General features: G+C 52.9%; 1 protein-coding gene across 1 annotated transcript; it reads left to right on the top strand.

Moving 5' to 3' along the window:
* Positions 1–21: 21 nt before the first annotated feature.
* Slc26a11 (solute carrier family 26 member 11) lies at positions 22–19,278 on the top strand. The gene is made up of 17 exons (XM_041635957.1): positions 22–97; positions 1,170–1,402; positions 2,245–2,437; positions 3,767–3,852; positions 6,040–6,119; positions 7,081–7,223; positions 7,842–8,017; positions 8,356–8,428; positions 10,489–10,539; positions 12,830–12,890; positions 14,357–14,412; positions 14,611–14,751; positions 16,137–16,264; positions 16,532–16,631; positions 17,038–17,171; positions 18,210–18,282; positions 18,465–19,278. Exons 2-17 carry the CDS (start codon positions 1,220–1,222, stop codon positions 18,545–18,547), a joined length of 1,761 nt encoding a protein of 586 aa, XP_041491891.1. The 5' UTR covers positions 22–97; positions 1,170–1,219; the 3' UTR covers positions 18,548–19,278.
* The last annotated feature ends 317 nt before the right edge of the window (positions 19,279–19,595 follow it).

The raw sequence follows: 19,595 nt of genomic DNA, 5'->3' as shown, positions 1-19,595 counted from the left end.
CTCGGCCCCGCCCACGTCCTGCCTACTCTGTCCCTGAGATTCCTGCCAACTCAGCCACGGCCACTTTGGGAGACCCCAGAGCCTCAGCGTCCAGTGGGTGAGTCTGGATCCGTGGAGTGGAGGGAGGGAGTGTGCAGCCGCGGGGCCTGGGATCATCCGGAGCTGTGGACGCGCGGCCAGCGCTGGGTCCCCGGGTACGTCCTAGTCCGGGGACCCTCCCCCACCGAGTCCCACAGGAATCTCGGCCTCCTTCAGCCTTGCTCCAGGTTCTCAGCCTTGCTCCAGGTTCTCAGGATGGCTTGTGTTCCCCACTGGGACCCCAGGAGTCAGGGTCCCCACTGGACCCGTGCTAGCGCGGCGTGGGTGGTGGGGGGTGGGGAGGAGTGGACTTTGTCCAGAACAGCACTTCAAGGGCTGGGGAGCGTGGACCAGTGGTGGGGAACCAGCTATGGTTCTGGGACTCTGTGTGTGTGTGTGTGCCAGGATTTTAGCGGATGCCACACGCACCTAAAATTAATTCGGGACCTCTGGTTGGTCTTTGGAAAGCCAACTAGAATTCCCAGGGCCCCTCTCTTGGACTATGAATGCCACAGGTGGATGCTGGGTAACTTCTAGGATGTGAGTCTCCTGTCACAGTTCTGCGGTGCCCTCCTCAGTGGTGGGTGGAGCCCTTCCTCTGTGGTGGCCTCAGTGGTGGTGCACACTTGAAATCTTGGTGCCCCTAGGGCCCCCAAGGCTGCCCACCCACACTCTGGTCAGCCAGAGGAGGCCTGAGCCTGCAGGACCTGCTTCTGTCTGGGCTGGTACCATCAAGATCTTTGGAGAGAGGATAAAATAAAGGAACGGATACTTCAGAGCCTGAAATTTAGTCTGGCTAAATTTTACCTGGTTTGTTGGTAGGTGTTGCCAATGGAGATACACCCAGACTTGGTGATTGTGGGGTTCAGGGGATGAGGAGCCTTCCTGAGTCCTTGGTCCAGGCTCATGTGCACAGGTCGCTGGCTTCCTTTTCCAGATCATCATGGTTTGGTGAACTTAGCCACCTGACTCAGCCTCCCTCTCACAAAAGACAGATTCTCTCTTCCTGAGGTCCATGAAGGGGGTTACTATGGGACATTGACACCTCCCAAACCCACCGCCTATCACTGCTCTGTGTCACGCATGCCCAGCCCCACTCTAGGGAATCCATCCTCCGTGAAAGGTCTGCCCCAGCCTGGACATGGCGCCGGACACCTGCTGCTGCTCTCGTGGGGCCCTGAAGAGGAGACTGCCCATTCTGGCCTGGCTGCCTGTCTACTCTCTGCAGTGGCTGAAAATGGACTTCATCGCTGGACTTTCCGTGGGACTCACGGTCATCCCCCAGGCTCTGGCCTACGCAGAAGTGGCTGGACTCCCGCCCCAGGTGACATAACTGACCCCTCTGCCATCTGTCCCTCCCCATCCTGACCCTTCCTTGTCCCTCAATGTCTGTCCACACACAGAAACACCAACAGGGAGTCAGACACTCTCATAGGTCCAACCCTGGTGGCCTCTTAACTGTTGTTAATGTGTCTAATCTCTTAACTGTTAAGACCTAACATGTGACTGCCTTACGGTGCCAAGCTGGTCCTAGATTTTCCAGCTGGGGCCAGCATCATGACTTAATACTTAGGGCTGGAGAGATGACTCAGCAGTTAAGAACTTTCACAGCTCCTGCAGAGGACCTGGGTTCAGTTCCCAGAATCCATGTGGTGAAGTTCCTAAAAACCACTTGTAACTCTAGTTACAACGCTGACCTCAGAGGTCACCTGCACTCACACGGAACGCATCCATAATTGGAGGCAGAATCATCATGAACATAAAGTTAAAAAACAAAGCTGGGCGGTGGTGGCGCACGCCTTTAACTCCAGCGTGCAGGAGGCAGAGGCAGGTGGATCTCTGTGATTTCGAGGCCAATCTGGTCTACAGAGCGAGTTCCAGGGCAGCCAGGACTACACAGAGAAACCCTGCCTTGACAACCCAAAATAAATGAATAAATAAGAATCTATAAAAAAACAAACAATTCTCTGACTCACAGATATAAGCACACAGCCCTGAGCTTCGAACAGACAACCCCTCGTCCCCCACCATTAGTAGTTAATGGGAAAAGGGGGTGCATCCTCCGGGGCATGCTGGGGTGCCCAAGTACGGGGTTGACAACAGAGACGTGGGTGTATGGGGACCAGCCTGGACCTCCTGGTGCTCACTGCTGCCTTTCCCCAACAGTATGGCCTCTACTCGGCCTTCATGGGCTGCTTCGTGTATTTGTTCCTGGGCACCTCCCGGGACGTGACTCTGGGCCCCACGGCTATCATGTCCCTCCTGGTGTCCTTCTACACGTTCCACGAGCCCGCCTACGCTGTGCTGCTAGCCTTCCTGTCTGGGTGTATCCAGCTGGCCATGGGCTTCCTGCATTTAGGTAAGACCGCTTTCCTGTTTTGGGAGGGGCTTCATGGCTGCCATTCCTGGGGTACCAAGTCCTCCTAGGGTGCCTTTCTTTGCATCGCTGCATACATGGAGGGTCAACCTCCAACTCCGCTGTAGGGGCCAGAATAGAGCCCTTGTAGAAGTGTTGGGGACCCACATCCTAGACCTGTCCCACCTTCAAAATGTCTAGAATATGTGTGTGGAGGACAGAAAGGCTCTGTGCACGCAGATGAACACTGGAGAAGCCAGCAAAGCCAAACGTAGCTCACCTCCTCAGTGGAGTGAGGCTCTGCCCACGTCTTTCAGAATGTCTGTCTTTACTTTTCCCAGGCCCCCTTGAGTATTGCTTTAGAGCATAAAACCCATTCTTTTTTTCTTTTTCTTTTTTTTTTTTTTCTGGTTTTGGTTTTGGTATTTCAAGATAGGGTTTCTCTGTGTAGTCCTGACTGTCCTGGAACTCACTCTGCAAACCAGGCTGGTCTTGACCCCAGAGATCCACCTGCCTCTGCCTTCTGAGTGCTGGGATTAAAGGCGTGTGCACTGCCACGCCTGACAGATAAATCCCATTCTCATGAGTGATGTCAGCCATACTCTACAACAGCCTAAGTGACTTCTATGTTATCTTAGGGCCGGGTCAATCCTGACACCCACAGGCAATGTGTTTACCTCAGTCAAGCTCCCTAAAGTCTAAACCTTGGGCACTATCTCTACGCCAACAGTACCCATTCCTGTGAAGGAAGCCGGATGTACTTTGCAAAGAATCTCAGTGTAAACATGTCTTATATTATTATGCACTTGGACTGAGTTCGTTGTTATCCTAATATTTTTTCCCAAAATTGTGCTGTGCTTAAATATGGCTAGAGTAGAATGATGTTGGCCAGACTCTAGAAGCTCTGATCTAGGGCTGGTTACAGTACAACAGGCTGAGCCGCGTTCATTCAAGCCTGCAGGGGAATCACCACAGATGTGAGGCTGGGAAGATGTCTCACAGCTAAGCACATGTCCTCCTCTTGCAGAAGACCTGGGTTCAATTCCCAGTAGCCACCTGGGCAACTTCAGGGTGTCTGGCATCCTCTCCTGGCCTCTCTTCACATGGGCACACACATGGTGCACATAAACTCACACACACACACACACACACACACACACACACACACAAAAATAAATCTTTAGAAAAAAGGTTTAGAGCAGCATGCCGCCCATCATCCCTTAGCTGTGGAGTCAACCCCCAGCCCCCCTGTGCCATTTCTCCCTGCCCACACATACCCCTTCTCTGAAGCTGAGTGGATTAAATGTCCATTCTTCTCTCTGTTGGCCACAGGGTTTCTACTCGACTTTATCTCCTGCCCTGTCATTAACGGCTTCACTTCTGCTGCCGCCATCACCATTGGCTTTGGACAGATCAAGGTAGGCTCAGAGTCCACCTGGACTCTGCCCCTGCGGCTGCTGTTGCCGTGCCTGAGAGTACAACCAAGGCCAGTCCTGCCTGTCGCCTGCCGGGGCCTGTAGCTGTCTGTTCCCCAGGGAACGAGAAGCACATGATGCTCTCAGGGCTCTCCTCTTTGTAGAATGGCCTTCCTCAGGGTCTCCTCATCTTTGGGCAGGTGTTAAATGATGATCAGGCTTCTCAGTGGGTAGTTTGGGGCTGGCTGCTGTATCCCTGGCTTTATGGCATCTGTGCCCGGGTGCATAATGGGCCCCCCAGGGTGCTTCTGTCCTGTCCTTACTTGTTTGGCAGACTTCTGGTTGCTGACCCAGCTCCAGCAGCCATCTCCCGGACCTGACCTCGAGGCACGGCTTTGCTGGGGTGGTCCCTCCATTTTCCTTTACCATTTTTTGAGCACATCAGACTTACCTTTTTTATTTTATTACTTTTTTTTTTTTTTTACTAAAACTCATGCTCTTCGGTCACCCAATGGCAGAATTTACTCTGTCCACTGCCGGCCCCCAGGGATGGGACTGGGTGCTCAGTGTCAAGTGGGCAGCCAAGTGCATGAAGAGAGGAACTGACCTCTGACCTGTCCTTGGCAACTTGGGCCCCTCGTGGCCTACCCAGAGCCACACCCCAGTCTTGTGACCCTGTGTCACCACTCACAGCTCCACAAGGCACACTTCCCAAGGCCAGGGGCTGCTCCACCTCTCTGGTGCGGGCCTGAAAATACAGGGTAGGGATGTGGGTAAGTGTGGGGGGTCGGCCGACCTTTGCTTTTTCTTCATTTATTTTTTTCTTTTTTTCTTCTTTTTTTTCCCCCACTCTGACTGCTAGGCACGAGGTCACACTTTCATGCATCTAACTCCCCACACCAGACCCCAGATGACAGGCTTGTCACTGTGTCCACTTTAAAACCAGCAAACAGCCGGGTGGTGGTGGCGCACGCCTTTAATCCCAGCACTCGGGAGGCAGAGGCAGGTGGATTTCTGTGAGTTCAAGATGAGCCTGGTCTACAAGAGCTAGCTCCAGGACAGGCTCCAAAGCTACAGAGAAACCCTGTCTCGAAAAACCAAAAAAAAAAAAAAAAAAAAAAAAATTAAAAAAATAAAATAAAATCAGCAAACAACTTAGCAAACTGTGGGGAAGCACGGTGAGGAGGGTTATGCACACTTGTCAGGGCGTGCCAGGGTCTTTTCTGTGAGGAAAACAATATAATTCAATTTTAGCGATAAACATGCACTAAATTTTATTTTTCCCTTCCCTTGTGAGAATGCAATGGCCCCTTTGTGGTCATAATGCCAGCAGTGAGATCCTTCTCTGAACTCTGTTTTTCCCTGCTGGCTGCCTACCAGATTTTTAAAGCATGACCTGCTGCCAAGCGGTGGTGGCACACGCCTAGAATGACCTGCAGCTTTCTGACATGCCTGGGCCGTGAGTCATCCAGGATACACCTGTGCTTACCTACCCAGAATACACCTGTGATTACTTATCCAGAGTTCCCACACCTCAGGGTCTGTAGCAGGTATCAGGCTGTCACAGCCTGTCACCGCCCCTACGAGACTTCATGAGATAAAAAACAAAGCCAGAGAGTAGGGTCCCTTTTTCTGAAGGCCGCCAGCACCCAGCTCCCTCGGAGCCCTGCCTGTCTGTGTGTTGTTTTGTGGCAGGTATGGTTTTTCCTTCTGGTTGGTGGAGGTGGTGCTAGGAGTGATGGACAACTTTGACCCAGTGTCTGCGGGTGCTTAGAGGCAGCAGGGACTCCTGACCACACAGCCGTAGAACTGGGGTCCCAAGCCGGCATTTTGTCTTTACTAAGATAACTCCCCTGGGCAGTGGTGGCGCACCCCTTTAATCCCAGCACTCAGGAGGCAGAGGCAGGAGGATTTCTGTGAGTTCAAGGCCAGCCTGGTCTACAGAGAGAGTTCCTGGATAGACTCCAAAGCTACACAGAGAAACCCTGTCTTGAACAACCAAAAAAAAAGGGCAACTCCACTCTCCTGCCTCAGGACCTTGAGTGATCAGCTGTTGGTCTCTTGGGAGCCCTGAGGCAGCACGGCCCCGGGATTGGGGTCCAGCATGGGACTTCAGGGGCTTCTGATGGGGAAAGTGTGAGCAGCTGGCCTCTGGTGGGCGACTGTCTGATGACTCCTCTATCTGAACAGAACCTGCTGGGACTGAAGAACATCCCCCGGCAGTTCTTCCTCCAGGTCTACCACACCTTCCTCCACATCGGAGAAACCAGGTACCTGTCGACTTTTGTCCTTCTTGACCCCGTCCACACCCCCACCTCAGCCCCATCCAGGTGGCATTTGTTCTGTCTCACAGGGGCCCTTAAGAGCAGTGCTGTCCCAAGTCAGACCTGCAGACACCCAGGCCAGGTCAGACCCGCAGTCAGCAGCATTTTAGCAAGACCTGGGCAGCGTGGACAGCGTCCCTAGCGTCTCCTTCATCAACGTCTCGCTCCCAGGGTTCTTAGGGAGGCAGAGAACACAGACCTAGCACCGACAGCTGCTGCAAACACAGAGCCCGGGCAGCAGGCAGGGCCAACGGGCTTTGGAGAGCTGGGGCACCCGCAGTGGGGCCTATCCTTCAGGGAGAGCAGCCGGGCAGGAACCAGCCTGCCCCTTATGCCAAAAATTACTTGGGGAGCCACCCAAGCCGAGGGCAGTTGGCTGCTGCTCCCAAGGACCTGAAGCCAGTAGCACGGTGCTTGCTTCCTGTCTGCCCTGGTGGAGGCAGGGGAGTGAGATTGGCCAGTCCCAGCCCAGTACAGTGTTAGTAACAGGTGTCCCTGGCCATGCAATCCCAAGCCCTCCAAACCTCTTGGGAACAGGCTAAGCAGAGAACATGTGACTGAAAACCAGGCCACTAATCCAGTTACCGTGAGGACGATGGGCCTCTCACATCCGAGCCCTCGGAGGAGTGTATACATCAGAGGCCAGAGAAGTTCTGAAATAGAATAGAGATGTAGGTTATTCAGGAGAAGGTGGAAAGGGCAGAGAGACTTGCAGCAACAGCTACCACTGAGAGCTGTACTCTTGTCTATGGTCCTGGCATTTGGAATGCGAAGGCAGGAGGATTGCAAATTCAAGAACTACTTCAGCTGTATAGAGAGACCCTATCTCGATAGAAGGAGAGGATAGCCACAGCACCCCGCAGACCCTTGCTGCTGAGTCGGGTGCTGACTGACCCTCTGTCCACAGGGTGGGCGACGCCGTCCTGGGGCTGGCCTGCATGGTGCTGCTTCTGGTGCTGAAGCTGATGCGGGCACGCATGCCTCCTCCCCATCCTGAGACCCCCCTTGGCGTGAAGTTCAGCCGTGGACTGGTGTGGACTGTCACAACAGGTGAGGGGACCTGTTGGCCGAGGAGCTGGCTCCACAGAGGTCGTGCTGGGGGCGTAGGTGCTTTCGACCCACAGCCAAACTGAGGACACACGGCCGCAGATAGTTTCAGACTTAGGTGGCTTTGTCCCGCCAGGGACATTAGCGATCATTATGGCTGTCATGAAGTGTGTTGTTTGTTTGAGACAGGGTTTCTCTGTAGCCCTGGCTATCCTGGAACTTACTCTGTAGACCAGCCTGGCCTCAAACTCACAGAGATCTGCCTGCTTCCGCCTCCGAGTGCTGAGATTAAAGGTGTGTGCCACTACTGCCTGGCTAAATGTAAATAGTTTTGAATCAGTAAGGTGTACCTTCTGATCACAATGAATTGAATAAAAAATCAGTAGCGGCCAGGTGTAGTGATTTATGCCTTTAATCCCAACTTGGGAATCAAATATAGATGGGTCTCTGTGAGTTCGAGGCCAGCCTGATCTACATAGTGAGTTCCAGGACAGTCAGGGCTACACAGAGAAACCCTGTCTCAAACAAACAAACAAGCCACTTATACACATAAAGTAATAACTAAATTGTCAGAAGCAATGAAGACTGTGTCTCACCAATCTCTCCCTGCTTCTGTCCCAGCTCGCAATGCCTTGGTGGTCTCCTTTGCGGCCCTGATTGCTTACTCCTTCGAGGTGACAGGACGCCATCCTTTCGTTCTGACTGGAAAGATAGAGGAGGGGCTCCCTCCTCTGCGGGCCCCACCCTTCTCAGTGACCACAGACAATAAGACCATCTCCTTCTCAGAGATGGTGCAGGTGAGCATGATGGTGCAGGGCTGAGACGGGCCCTGGGCCGGGTCCTCGAGATGGGTGTCTCAGGAAAGTGGAGAAGCAGCCAGATAGGACGCATGCCTCTCTAACTCAAACTCCTTCCTCCTGTGGACACCGGGAAAGGATGCCTTTGTTGGGTTCTTGGTGTCTCTCTTTTCACGATGCGGTGGTGTTTTCTCTCTGGTACAAATTCACGCTCCTGCGCTTGGGCAGTGTTTGCCTCCGATAGTCACCAAGAAGGACCATCCGCCTCAGCAGGTCCCTGCTTGGAAAGACCCTCCCTGAGCACAGGACAACAATTTTCTCTCCCTCTCTCCTCCCAGGACATGGGGGCCGGACTGGCTGTGGTACCTCTGGTGGGTCTCCTGGAGAGCATCGCTGTGGCCAAATCCTTTGGTGAGATGCCCACCACCTATAACTCCCCCAACACACATACACACACGAGCCCACTCCAGGCCTCTGCTTCCTGGTGTGTTTGCCTATTCTAATTTTTAAAATTAGAATTTTAATGCAGGTAATGCGTGCTCATGTTTTCAATAATGCAGGGGGCTAGGGATTAATGGACATCCGTAAACTAAAGTCCAGAAGGCTTCACAGACTGAAGGGGAGCCAGCATGGCCCAGGCGCTCTCAGAACGCAGCCTGTGCAAGTTGGCCACACTCCTAGCTCCCGGGGTCCTGGCGAAGGACACTCAGTGCGCTGTCAGAGGGCTCTGTGGGTAAGGAACACCATCAGGATATGATGTTAGCATGCTGGCAGCCTGCCCTGTGGACGCATGAATTCCGCTATGGAGGAGCGCTTGCTGGTTTCTGGGGTGCGGATGCTCCTACCAGGCTGGAGCTGAGCACGATGTTTGATGAGCTGGGATGAAATGTGTGTTAGGTACCGATTTGTTCCCCAGCGCAGCCTCTCACAGTGGGCAATAGACACCTCACTGATCACAGTGACATGGGGTCCAGGAAGCAGCAAGCTGTGTTATCATTGTTTTTAATGTAATTTGTTGAATTGCAAGATTTTTAAAGATTAATTTATTTGTGTGTGTGCGTGTGCGCGCATATCTGCGCACACACGCACGCACACATGAATTCAGATGCCTGTAGAAGCCAGAAAGTGTCCAATCCCCTGGAACTGGAGCTGGAGGTGCTGGTGAACCACCTGATGAGGGTGGGAGGAGCTGAACTTGGGTTTCCTGCAAGAGGAATAAGCTTTCTCAACCCTGGGTCATCATTCCAGCCCCAAAATGTGTTTATTTATTTGTTTGTTTTTGAGACCAAGCCAAACTATGTAGCCTTGACTGGCCTGGAACACCCTGCTAGACCAGAACTCCTGAGTGCTGGGATTAAAGTGAGCCACCACATCCTGCTGAAATGTTTTAATTTAATCAGTAGGAAAGGCTGGACTTTAAACTTCAACTTTAGTACTTGGCTCACAAAATTCCTAAAATTTTGACCCCTTGTTTCCCCCTCTGGCTCAACACACATCCAGGATCTTGCCATTCTAAGGTGGGACTCTTAAATCCTTCACTTGCCCCATCAGTCAGCATGGTTTTTTTTGTTGTTTGTTTGTTTTGTTTTTTCTCTAGCTCTGGTGCCTGTCGTTGAACTCACAGAGATCCGCCTGCCTCTGCCTCCCAAGTGCTGGGATTAAAGGCGTGCGCTACCACCGCCTGGCTCAAGTCAGCAGTTCTTCCAGCTCAGCATCATCAGTGCCCTGTGTTCTAATCCATCACCACGGCAGGTCCTCTTAGCTACGGGGACAGGGTGATTCTGAAGATGAAACCCAGGGCTTGGGGTGGGGTTCAGTGCTGCAGCATTTGCCTGACTTGTGCAGTCTGGGTTCTACCCCCAGCAACACATGGTCACCAGCAGACATGATGCATGCTTTCAGAACTCCATACATCATGCTTCCTGCCTGATCCTGGTTGTGCCTGGAACAAATTCCTTCTCCACCACTCCAGCTCTTTGTCCCTTACCCCAATCAGACCCTAGTTTAGGCATACTGGTCTACCCCAGCACTCAGAGGCAGACTTTGTGAGTTCAAGGCCAGCCTGGTATTTATAGGGAGTTACAGGCTAGGGTCACGCAGCAATATCCTGTCTCAACCTCCCCTTCATATTTTATTTGTACATATGAATGCCTGTATGTATGCGCACCACATGTATGCTGTGCCTGCAGAGGCCAGGAGAGGGCACTGCACTGCTTGAACTACAGTTAGAGACAGTTGTGAACCACCATGTGGTACTGGTAACCAAACCCAGTCTTCTGCGAGAGCAGCAAGTGCTCGTGACCACGGAGCCATCACTCAGCTCCTGCTCTTGGATTTTAAGCATCCCTTAGTTTAGATCAAGCGTGTTCAGTTTGTGTGTGCTTTATGTGTGAACTTACCATGCAACTTGGGACCACATGTGATTTGTTCTCTGTGCCACTGACAGCGTGTGTGTTGTCCTTTCTCTTCAGCGTCTCAGAACAACTACCGCATCGATGCCAACCAGGAGCTGCTGGCCATCGGTAAGACCCGCCTGGTCCCAGTGACTGTGTGTCTGTCTGATTACACCAGGTGTGATGTTTGTGGGGGGAGAGGCCTTTGACATCTCAGCTTGGACCTGTCCTCAGGTGTCCAGTCTGTTCCATGCAGCCCCTCCCCTGTGGTCTGTTCCTCTGCTGGCCAAGAGCCTGCTGAGCCTGCCCAAAATCTAGAGCCTTGCCCTGTGCCGGGGAGGGAGCTGGAGGGTGCAGCCAGGTGGACTCACAGGCGAGTCTCCTGAACATTGGGCCCAGGAGTGTGCCCTCCCTCCAGGTAAGGGCGTGTGGGTCAGTGAGGACTCTCAGGTGGGTCTCTGGGGTCTGCGTTAGGCTTAGTTGCACTTTCTTTTGTCCCTACAATCTAACGTGTGTACTGATGTGTTTGGAAACAATGCTAAAATTCTTTTTTTGGGGGGGGGGGTTCGAAACAGGGTTTCTCTGTGGCTTTGGAGCCTGTCCTGGAACTAGCTCTGTAGACCAGGCTGGCCTCGAACTCATAGAGATCCACCTGCCTCTGCCTCCCAAGTGCTGGGATTAAAGGTGTGCGCCACCATCGCCCGGCCTAAAATTCTTTTTGTTTAAAATTTTTCTTTATTTTTGTGTGTTGGGAATGTGTGTGTGTGCACGTGTGTGCATGTATGTACAGTATAGGTCAGAAGAAGACTTTGGTTTCCCTGGAATTGGAGTTACAAACATTTGTGAGCCACCGTGCAGGGGCTAGAAATAGAAGCCGGGTCCTCTGAGAGAGCATCAGGTGTTCTTAACAACTGGGCCATCGCTTCAGCACCACACTGAAAATATTGAATTTGATAATGGAACTGTTTTTAATGTGTTGTGGGACCTGGGCTTTCCTGTCTGGTCCTTTCACCCTTGTGGATGCCCACCCATTGAGGTGGAATCACCTGCCTCAAGCAGAAGGAATCCACAGGCCCTATGCACGTCCCAGCAAGTCACCCGGCTGTGATTTCTCAGGTGTATTCCCACCTCTTCAAATACTGTGTGTCCAGAGACTCTGTGTGTGTGTGTGTGTGTGTGTGTGTGTGTGAGAGAGAGAGAGAGAGAGAGAGAGAGAGAGAGAGAGAGAGCACTGTCTTACCATGTATGAAGCACTGAACTTGATCCTGGCATTACGAGGGGTAAAAGTAGCACCTCAACCCCCACTACCAACACATAATAAATAAGTAAACAAGTCAGTAAGAGCAGAGGACTGTCCTAATGGCAGTGGTGTCCCCAGGGTGCCTTTTGGTTTAGCCTTTACCGGATCCCTTGGTTCTGATAAGTCGCTCGTGAAAAGATGGCTGAGCAGTTGCTGTATAATGTTGTGTCTTGAGCAGGCCTTGAACCTGCAGTTTCCGGGATAGGTCATTGTAAAGATTCCTGGGTGGGATGGATGTTGGGTAGCCAGAGTGTGGGTCCAGCAAGGTATGGTCCTGGATTCCATGTGGTCTGGAGTGTGACCGGGGAAGGCACCTTGCCAGCCTTGGCCTTGGGTCCCTCGACTTGTCATTCACAGCAGTTGTGTCTCAGGTGCTCAGGTGGATGTCTTACTGATACCGTCTCTACGGTGTCACCAGGCCTCACGTGGCGAGGCATGAGCCAGATCTGCTTTGAACCTAGAACAGGTAGGACATGGTGGCCCACACTGTGGTCTCGGCCCTCAGGAAGCAGAGACAACGGCTCACAGGCTCAGGGTCATTCTCGACTACATACCAAGTTCATGCACAGCCTGGGCTACATGAGACCAGGGCCTGGAGAGGTGGCTCAGTGGTTAAGAGTAACAGGTGCTCTTCCAGAGCATCCGGGTTCAATTCCCAGCAACCACATGGTGACTCCCAGCTGTCGCTAACTCCACTTCCAGGGGCTCAGGAAACTTAGCAGAGCCATACATGCAGGCAAAGAAAAAAAAAAAAGAAAAAGAAAAAATCAAGCCGGGCAGTGGTGGCGCACGCCTTTAATCCCAGCACTCGAGAGGCAGAGGCAGGCGGATCTTTGTGAGTTCAAGGCCAGCCTGGTCTACAAAGTGAGTTCTAGGAAAGGCTCCAAGCTACAGAGAAACCCTGTCTGGAAAAACAAAAATCTAGAATTAGAGATGGGAGTAATAAACTAGACTCCAGCGAGGTGAGTGTGATCAAGATCCGGATTCCTTCCCTGGAACAGTCCTTCCCTCCGTCTTTCCCCCCATGTGGGTCTGCATTTGACCCCTAACCTCCACCTGCTGCTATTCCTCCTGTCTGATGTTCCTGCCCCTCTTGGTAAACATCTGCTCTCTCCCCAGGCCTCGCCAACATGCTGGGCTCCCTCGTCTCCTCTTACCCCGTCACTGGCAGCTTTGGGCGGTGAGTGGCCATGTTCTTTCTTCCCTGTTCATTTAGGGCTGGCAGGGTCCAAAGACCTCTTATTCCCCCCCCCCCCCACCACACCCTCAACCGTATTGGACTGGTCCCTCCTCATTACTCCACCAGGCATTCTAAAGACCTCTGGGAAGCTGTGGCCATGTTCACAGCAAGGGAGGTTACACCTGCCCTTCAGGACAGCTCCTGGCACCCCAGACCTGCATTTAGAGGTAGAATCCCTGGACTATCCAAGTCCTCCAGGCATGCTGCTGTCTGAGTTAAATTCTGAAAGAAAGTGGGAAGAGAGCATAGTAGTGCACCTTTAGTCCCAGCACTTGGGAGGCAGAAGTAGGTGGAGCTCTGTAAGTGAGGTCAAGGCCAGTCTGGTCTACTTAGTGAGTTCCGGAATGGCCAGATCTATAGGGGGTGGGGGTGGGGGGAGAAAGGGAGGGAGGGAGGGAGGGAGAGAGAGAGAGAGAGAGAGAGAGAGAAGAAAGATAGGAAGGGAGGGAGGGAGGGAAGGAAGGAAAGAACAGGAAAAAATGGGGACATAAAGGTCTCAATCTCTGCCCTGTTGAGTCAGGTTTGGAGGCAGTCTTTCCTGGATTCTGGAAGATGGGATGGGGGAGCCCCGTGCCTAAAGAGGAACTGTGCATTCCTCAGGAAAGACTTAGGATGTGGGGGCAGAAGAGGGACAACCTTAAAGGAATTGGAGTTCTTGATCAGTGTTTTCAGACTTAATAATGAATAGTAAATATTAGAGAAAGCAGGACAGCCCACCCACCCTGGCTGAAGAGCTGTTGGCAGCTCATGGCTGCCCGGGGACAGGAAATCATTTTCTTCAGCGGTGTGGCCAGCAGTGAGTTGCCCGTGCTCTGGTTAAGAGCCCTGCTCACACCAATGCTCGTGCAAGGAACCCTAACGTACTGGCTTTGTGGGAGCCTAGGCAGTTTGGATGCTCACCTTACTAGACCTGGATGGAGGCGGGTGGTCCTTGGACTTCCCACAGGGCAAGGAACCCTGATTGCTCTTTGGGCTGACGAGGGAGGGGGGCTTGATTGGGGGAGGGAAATGGGAGGCGGTGGCAGGGAAGAGACAGAAATCTTTAATAAATAAATAAATTTAAAAAAAAACCTCGGGGCCATCAAAACACAAGGCATGAATAAGGGGAGAGATATGTTAGAAGAGAAAGGAGTCCAGAGGAAGTGGAAGGGGCATGGGAGAGAGGAATGGCGAGATGGTGGCAAGATAAACTTGAATAAAACTGTCAAAAGAGTTAAGAAAAAAAAATAGACCACAAGGGAGATTGAGCTCAGTGCCCTGCAGCCACGTTAACTCAGTCGCCTGTTGTCAGCCCCACCTGCCCTCTTCCAGCACAGGTCTCCCTGAAAGGTCAGCCCCAGGATGAGGCCAGACAGCTCCCCTCTCAGCCACAGGGGATTGACAGGTTTCTTCCCATTGTCTTCCAGGACAGCTGTGAATGCCCAGACTGGGGTGTGTACCCCGGCAGGCGGCCTGGTGACTGGTGAGCCCCCCACCCGTGGGAACGGTGGAGAAGGGAAGGAGCCATAGTTCTCTAACTGCTTAGGTCATTCCTACCAAGTCTGCGTGGACCCACAGCTGTGTCCCATTGGACACCAGGCCCCTCCACACCTCAGCTTAGGCTGCATCGTTTTGTGGGTGCCGGGTGGGAACCCGTCCCCCAGATGACCCCTCCCCACAGGTGTGCTGGTGCTGCTCTCTCTGGACTTCTTGACCTCACTCTTCTACTACATCCCCAAGTCTGCGCTGGCTGCCGTCATCATCATGGCTGTGGCCCCACTCTTTGATGCCAAGATTCTCGGGACGCTCTGGCGTGTTAAGAGTATGTACACGCATTCAAGACGGGCAGCCTCCGACACGGCATCTGAATGCCAAGGGCATCTGTTATCCCCTCCCAGCCTGCAGCCCTACTTTGGACTAGAGCTGGGGCATTGTGGTAAACTTAGGAAAGAACACACGAAGAACTAGGAGACAGGTCCGTCACTCAAGTACCGCCACCCTAGCCCAGGAGACAGTCCTGTCACTCAGGGTAGCGGCTCGGGAGGAGCCGTGATTTGGTCCACACAAAGCTGAGCCCAGTGGAGACTGGGGTTCCTCCCATTCCGTCCCCCATTCTCCTCCTACATCCCTTTATCTTCCTATGGATGGGTGACCGCCCGGCCCCTCTTTACAGCCTTTCCATCTCACCGACTCCTAACCCGAGCGTCCCTGACCCAGTAGTTCCTTTAGCGGACCAGAGCTAAGTCCCTTTTCTTCGTTGGCCACAGTTAACAGATGTAAATGACCAGTTGTTCTGTGTCTGGTCTTCCTGTGTGTCCACATGTCGTCTTTAGGACAGCCTCAGAGTGTGTTACTGTGTGTGTGTGGGTATAACATGTCATCTGTAGGACAGCCTTGGAGTGCGTTACTGTATGTGTGTGGGTATAACATGTCATCTGTAGGACAGCCTTGGAGTGTGTTACTGTATGTGTGTGTCCACATGTCATCTGTAGGACAGCCTCGGAGTATGTTACTGTATGTGTGTGAGTATAACATGTCATCTTTAAGACGGCCTCAGAATGCGTTACTCTGTGTGTATGTGGGTATAACATGTCATCTGTAGGACGGCCTTGGAGTGCGTTACTGTATGTGTGTGTGGAATAGGCTCCGTGGAGGGTGGGCAATGTCTGGGTTGCTGCATCAGAAGTGAAATCCCAGGCTGAGTCCATATACTTTGTACCCAGGACACTACTTCAGCCAAAGAGTCTTCCTGGTCTCTGGGAGTCACAAGACACACAGACGCACACACATATACACAAAGACATGCAGAAACAGACACATGCAGACATATGCACATACAGAGAGACACACACACATACACATACTTATCACACATACAGAGACAGACACACACCTTCTCTCTGTCCTTTTCCCCTGGGTTCTCTGGTGAGCCCCCCCACCCATGTCTACCTATTCATAGAAGTTGGAGGGGTGGGACCAGGCCAGGCAGGTCCTACCCTATAGACAAGGACCCAATACTCTCCCTCTGCCCTTGGTCTGTGGGCCAGCTGCAGCCCACAGCTTCTATTCCTGTTACCAGATCTTCCTCTTTAGGGCTCTCAATACCACTGTTAACCCCAGGAGATGCTAAGCGGCTGGCCACTGGGCTATGGGGCTCAGAGAGCATGCTTGGGGAAGGGGGTGTCCCTGAACCAACACTTCTTATAGGACTGGATCTGCTGCCACTCTGCGTGACCTTCCTGCTGTGCTTCTGGGAGGTTCAATACGGCATCCTGGCTGGGACCCTGGTGTCTCTGATCATCCTCCTGCACTCTGTGGCGAGGCCCAAGACCCAGGTAGGCCCAGGGGAGGGAAAATGTGGTGGGAATCCCTTGGTTGCTAAGGTTACCGAGACGTCTTCTATCTTAGCTGCTTCTGATGGAGAGCAGACCCTAGCTCTCTTGAGTGTAAGGTGTTGGGGGGGGGGGCTCTGCCAGCTCCCCCTCGTGCTGTACCCCATGTGTTAGGCTTGGGTCATGGTTTCCTGCCTATCCATGAGCAAAGCCTAGAAGAGTACCCTGACCCATCTCCTCCAGCGTTCACTCTCACCCTGCTCCGTCCAGGTATCAGAAGGACACATCCTGGTCCTGCAGCCAGCCAGTGGCCTGCAATTCCCTGCAATTGATGCCCTGCGAGAGACAATAATGAACCGGGCCCTGGAAGGTATGTGGGCCAGCCAAGATGAGCAGAAGTCAGCACACACTCCTGCATCCACCTACCCCACAGCCTCAGCACCCTCGGGTGCAGCCTCAGTGGTTGGGGAGACATTTGCTTGCTTTTGCATTCCAACCGTCTTTGCTGCGTATAGCCGCTGCTGCAGATCAGACAGTCCCCACTGGGCAGCAGTCCCACGTCTCCCCCTACAGCCTGTCTCAGTAAGGGCCGTGTTTGCGCCTGTGCCTCTGCCTGAGGAACTGACATTCAAGGAAACCTAAAAAGATAGCCATTTCCTCCACTGCTGAGCCACAGCCCTGGGGAACGGTCTCTTGATGGCCTCGCTTCACCCCTGCCATGGCTGCAGAGCCATGTTCGGCCTGCGCTGTGGCAGACTCTTGACCTGTCTCCCCAGCATCCATACCACAATGCGCAGTCCTGGAGTGCACGCACGTCAGCAGCATAGACTACACCGTGGTTGTGGGACTCAGGGAGCTCCTGGAGGACTTCCGGAAGCAGGGTGTTACCCTGGCCTTTGCTGGCCTGCAGGTAGGAGAGCCTGGCCACCTCATGAGGAGAGTCCACAGCCCTCCCGGTGGTCCTGGGCTAATGCAACACCTGTGAGAAGATGCGATGCATGAACCTGTAGTTCCGGCATGCAGAGGGCTTCACTTCAGAGTAAGACCCTGTCCCAAAACAAAACAAAAACTGAAACATTTTAAGTCCTAAGTGACGCCTCCAAGCCATGGCATCATTATAAGGACCCGTGTCCAGGACTCTACTGGTGGCGGTTCTAACCTGGCAGGTTACCGACCATTTGACTTCATTCTCCTGCGCTCAGTGCCGCTCCACATCTGCGGTCTGTGAGCTTAGTGCTGGGAATGTCAGGCAAGGGCTCCTGTCCCAGGCCCATGCCCATTGTGCTGTGTGTATGCACATGCATGAGTGTGTGCATGCGTACATGTGTGTGTATGTGTGTGCGTGTGTGTACATGTCTGTATGTATGTGCGTGTGTGTACATGTGTGTATGTATGTGCGTGCGTGCATGCGTGTATGTGTGTGCGCGTACATGTATGTGTGTATGTATGTATGTATGTGCATGCATGCGTGCGTGTGAGTATGTGTGTGTGTGTGTGTGTGTGCAGAGCCCTCATCATCCTAATCCAGATTAATGAATGAGTCAATGTGGAAGCAGAAGAGAGGAGACCAACCTCTGCAGAAGCAGGATGCCCTCTTCAGAGCAGGGGAGGGGAAGGATCTTCGAGAGAGTGGAGACTGCCCAGGGGGCTTAGGTTTTATATGGGAGAGGGGGTTTTATCCATGGCTGTGCTCCGTGTAGCTTCAAGGCCGAATGATGCCAGCAGACATTTTCCTTGCCCTGTCGGCTTTTCATTTTAATATCTTAGATCATCAGCCTTTTGTGGAGACTGCTCCTGTGGAAGGTCCTCTGGCCCACCTTCCTCCCTCCTCCGTCCATGTGAGACGAGCAGAATCTCATGGGAACACTCAGGGCATCCGCTAGGCTACCTCTGCCATGTCGCAGAGCAGGCAAACCCTGCCTCGCGTTAAAGCATGTCTGTCACCTAGGTATCTGTGCTTCGCACCCTGTTGGCCGCGGACCTGGCGGGGTTCCAGCACTTCAGCACTCTGGAGGAGGCCGGTGAGTGCAAACTGTGTGGCTAGGGAACAGAGAGGGTTGGGAACCCCTGAACTAGGAAAGGTGCTGGCCCCAGACCAGCCCACACTTTCTTCCTAGGCCCCACACCCTGGGTGACTGCCACTCCTTGACTCCCAGCCTCTGGAGCATTTTCAGTACGTGATAAAATCCTGTGTCTTTTGCAGAGAAATACCTGCAGCAGGAAGCAGGGCCTCAGCCCTACAACATCCACGAGGACTCTGTCCAGAACATAAGATCTCCCTGCTGAAGTCTGAGTCGGACCCCTGAAGGGCAGCTGGTATAGGAAGGGTCTCTGGAAGGTGCGACCACTGTGATTTGATGCTGATATCGCCTGACAGACCCACTGCACAAGTGGCTCTGAAGAACAGGGTGCCAGGCAGTGGTGGTGGCTCACGCCTTTAATCCTAATCCCAGCTCTTGGGAGGCAGAGGCAGGCAGATCTCTCTGAGTTCAAGGCCAGCCTGGTCTACAGAGCAAGTTCAGGACAGGCTCGAAAGCTACACAGAGAAACCCTGTCTTGAAAAAACAAAAGAAAAAAAGACAGACAGCAGGGAGCTGTGTGGGATCCTCAGGTGTGACTTTCCTGCTGTTCCCCAACTGTGAAAATTGGGGGGGGGGGGCTGAAGACAGGGGCCAGGTGAAACAGGAAGACCATGACTTCTGGCCTGGGCTGGCAGGACCGGACTGGCACTTCCAGATTGGAATTCCTCTTTGGAATCAGGCCCATCAGAGAAGAGTTGGGAGCTCAGGCATCTCAGAGATGTGTCTGACCATGGTGGAATCCAAGCTGAGCTGAAGAGGGGACCACAGCTCCCAGCACAGCGATGTGAAGGCTGTAAATGGTGTTTAAAAATGGAAGTCATCACTACGGTGCTTTAAAAAAATTTCTGCAGCCAAGTGGTGGTGGCACACACCTTTAATTCCAACACTTGGGAGTCAGAGGGGATCTCTATGAGTTTGAACCCTGACTAAGGAAGAGAGGGAGGGAGGGAGGGAGGGAGGGAGGAAGGAAGGAAGGAAGGATGAAATTCGAAATTCGTACACCTTTAATCCCAGCAGTCAGAGCAGAGGCAGGTGGGATCTCAGTGAGTTCAAGGCCAGCCTGGTCTACAGAGTGAGTTCCAGGACAGCCAGGGCTACACAGAGAAACCCTGTCTCGAAAAAAAGAGAACTCATCCATCCTCATCTATCCCATCCTTTGTCCTCTTCACCTGACACCTGCGGTCTCCTGCCCAGGACAGGTGTGTTTCTGTCAGTGTGCACAAATGGTGACCATCTTATGTGAGCCAAATCAC

This window comes from Microtus oregoni, unplaced genomic scaffold (assembly GCF_018167655.1).
Source record: "Microtus oregoni isolate MIOR12 unplaced genomic scaffold, Mior012 000048F_ref0000485, whole genome shotgun sequence".
In the NCBI taxonomy this organism is placed as follows: Eukaryota; Metazoa; Chordata; class Mammalia; order Rodentia; family Cricetidae; genus Microtus; species Microtus oregoni.
The sequence above is the reverse complement of the archived record's forward strand: the minus strand, read 5'-3'. Positions and strand labels throughout refer to the sequence as shown.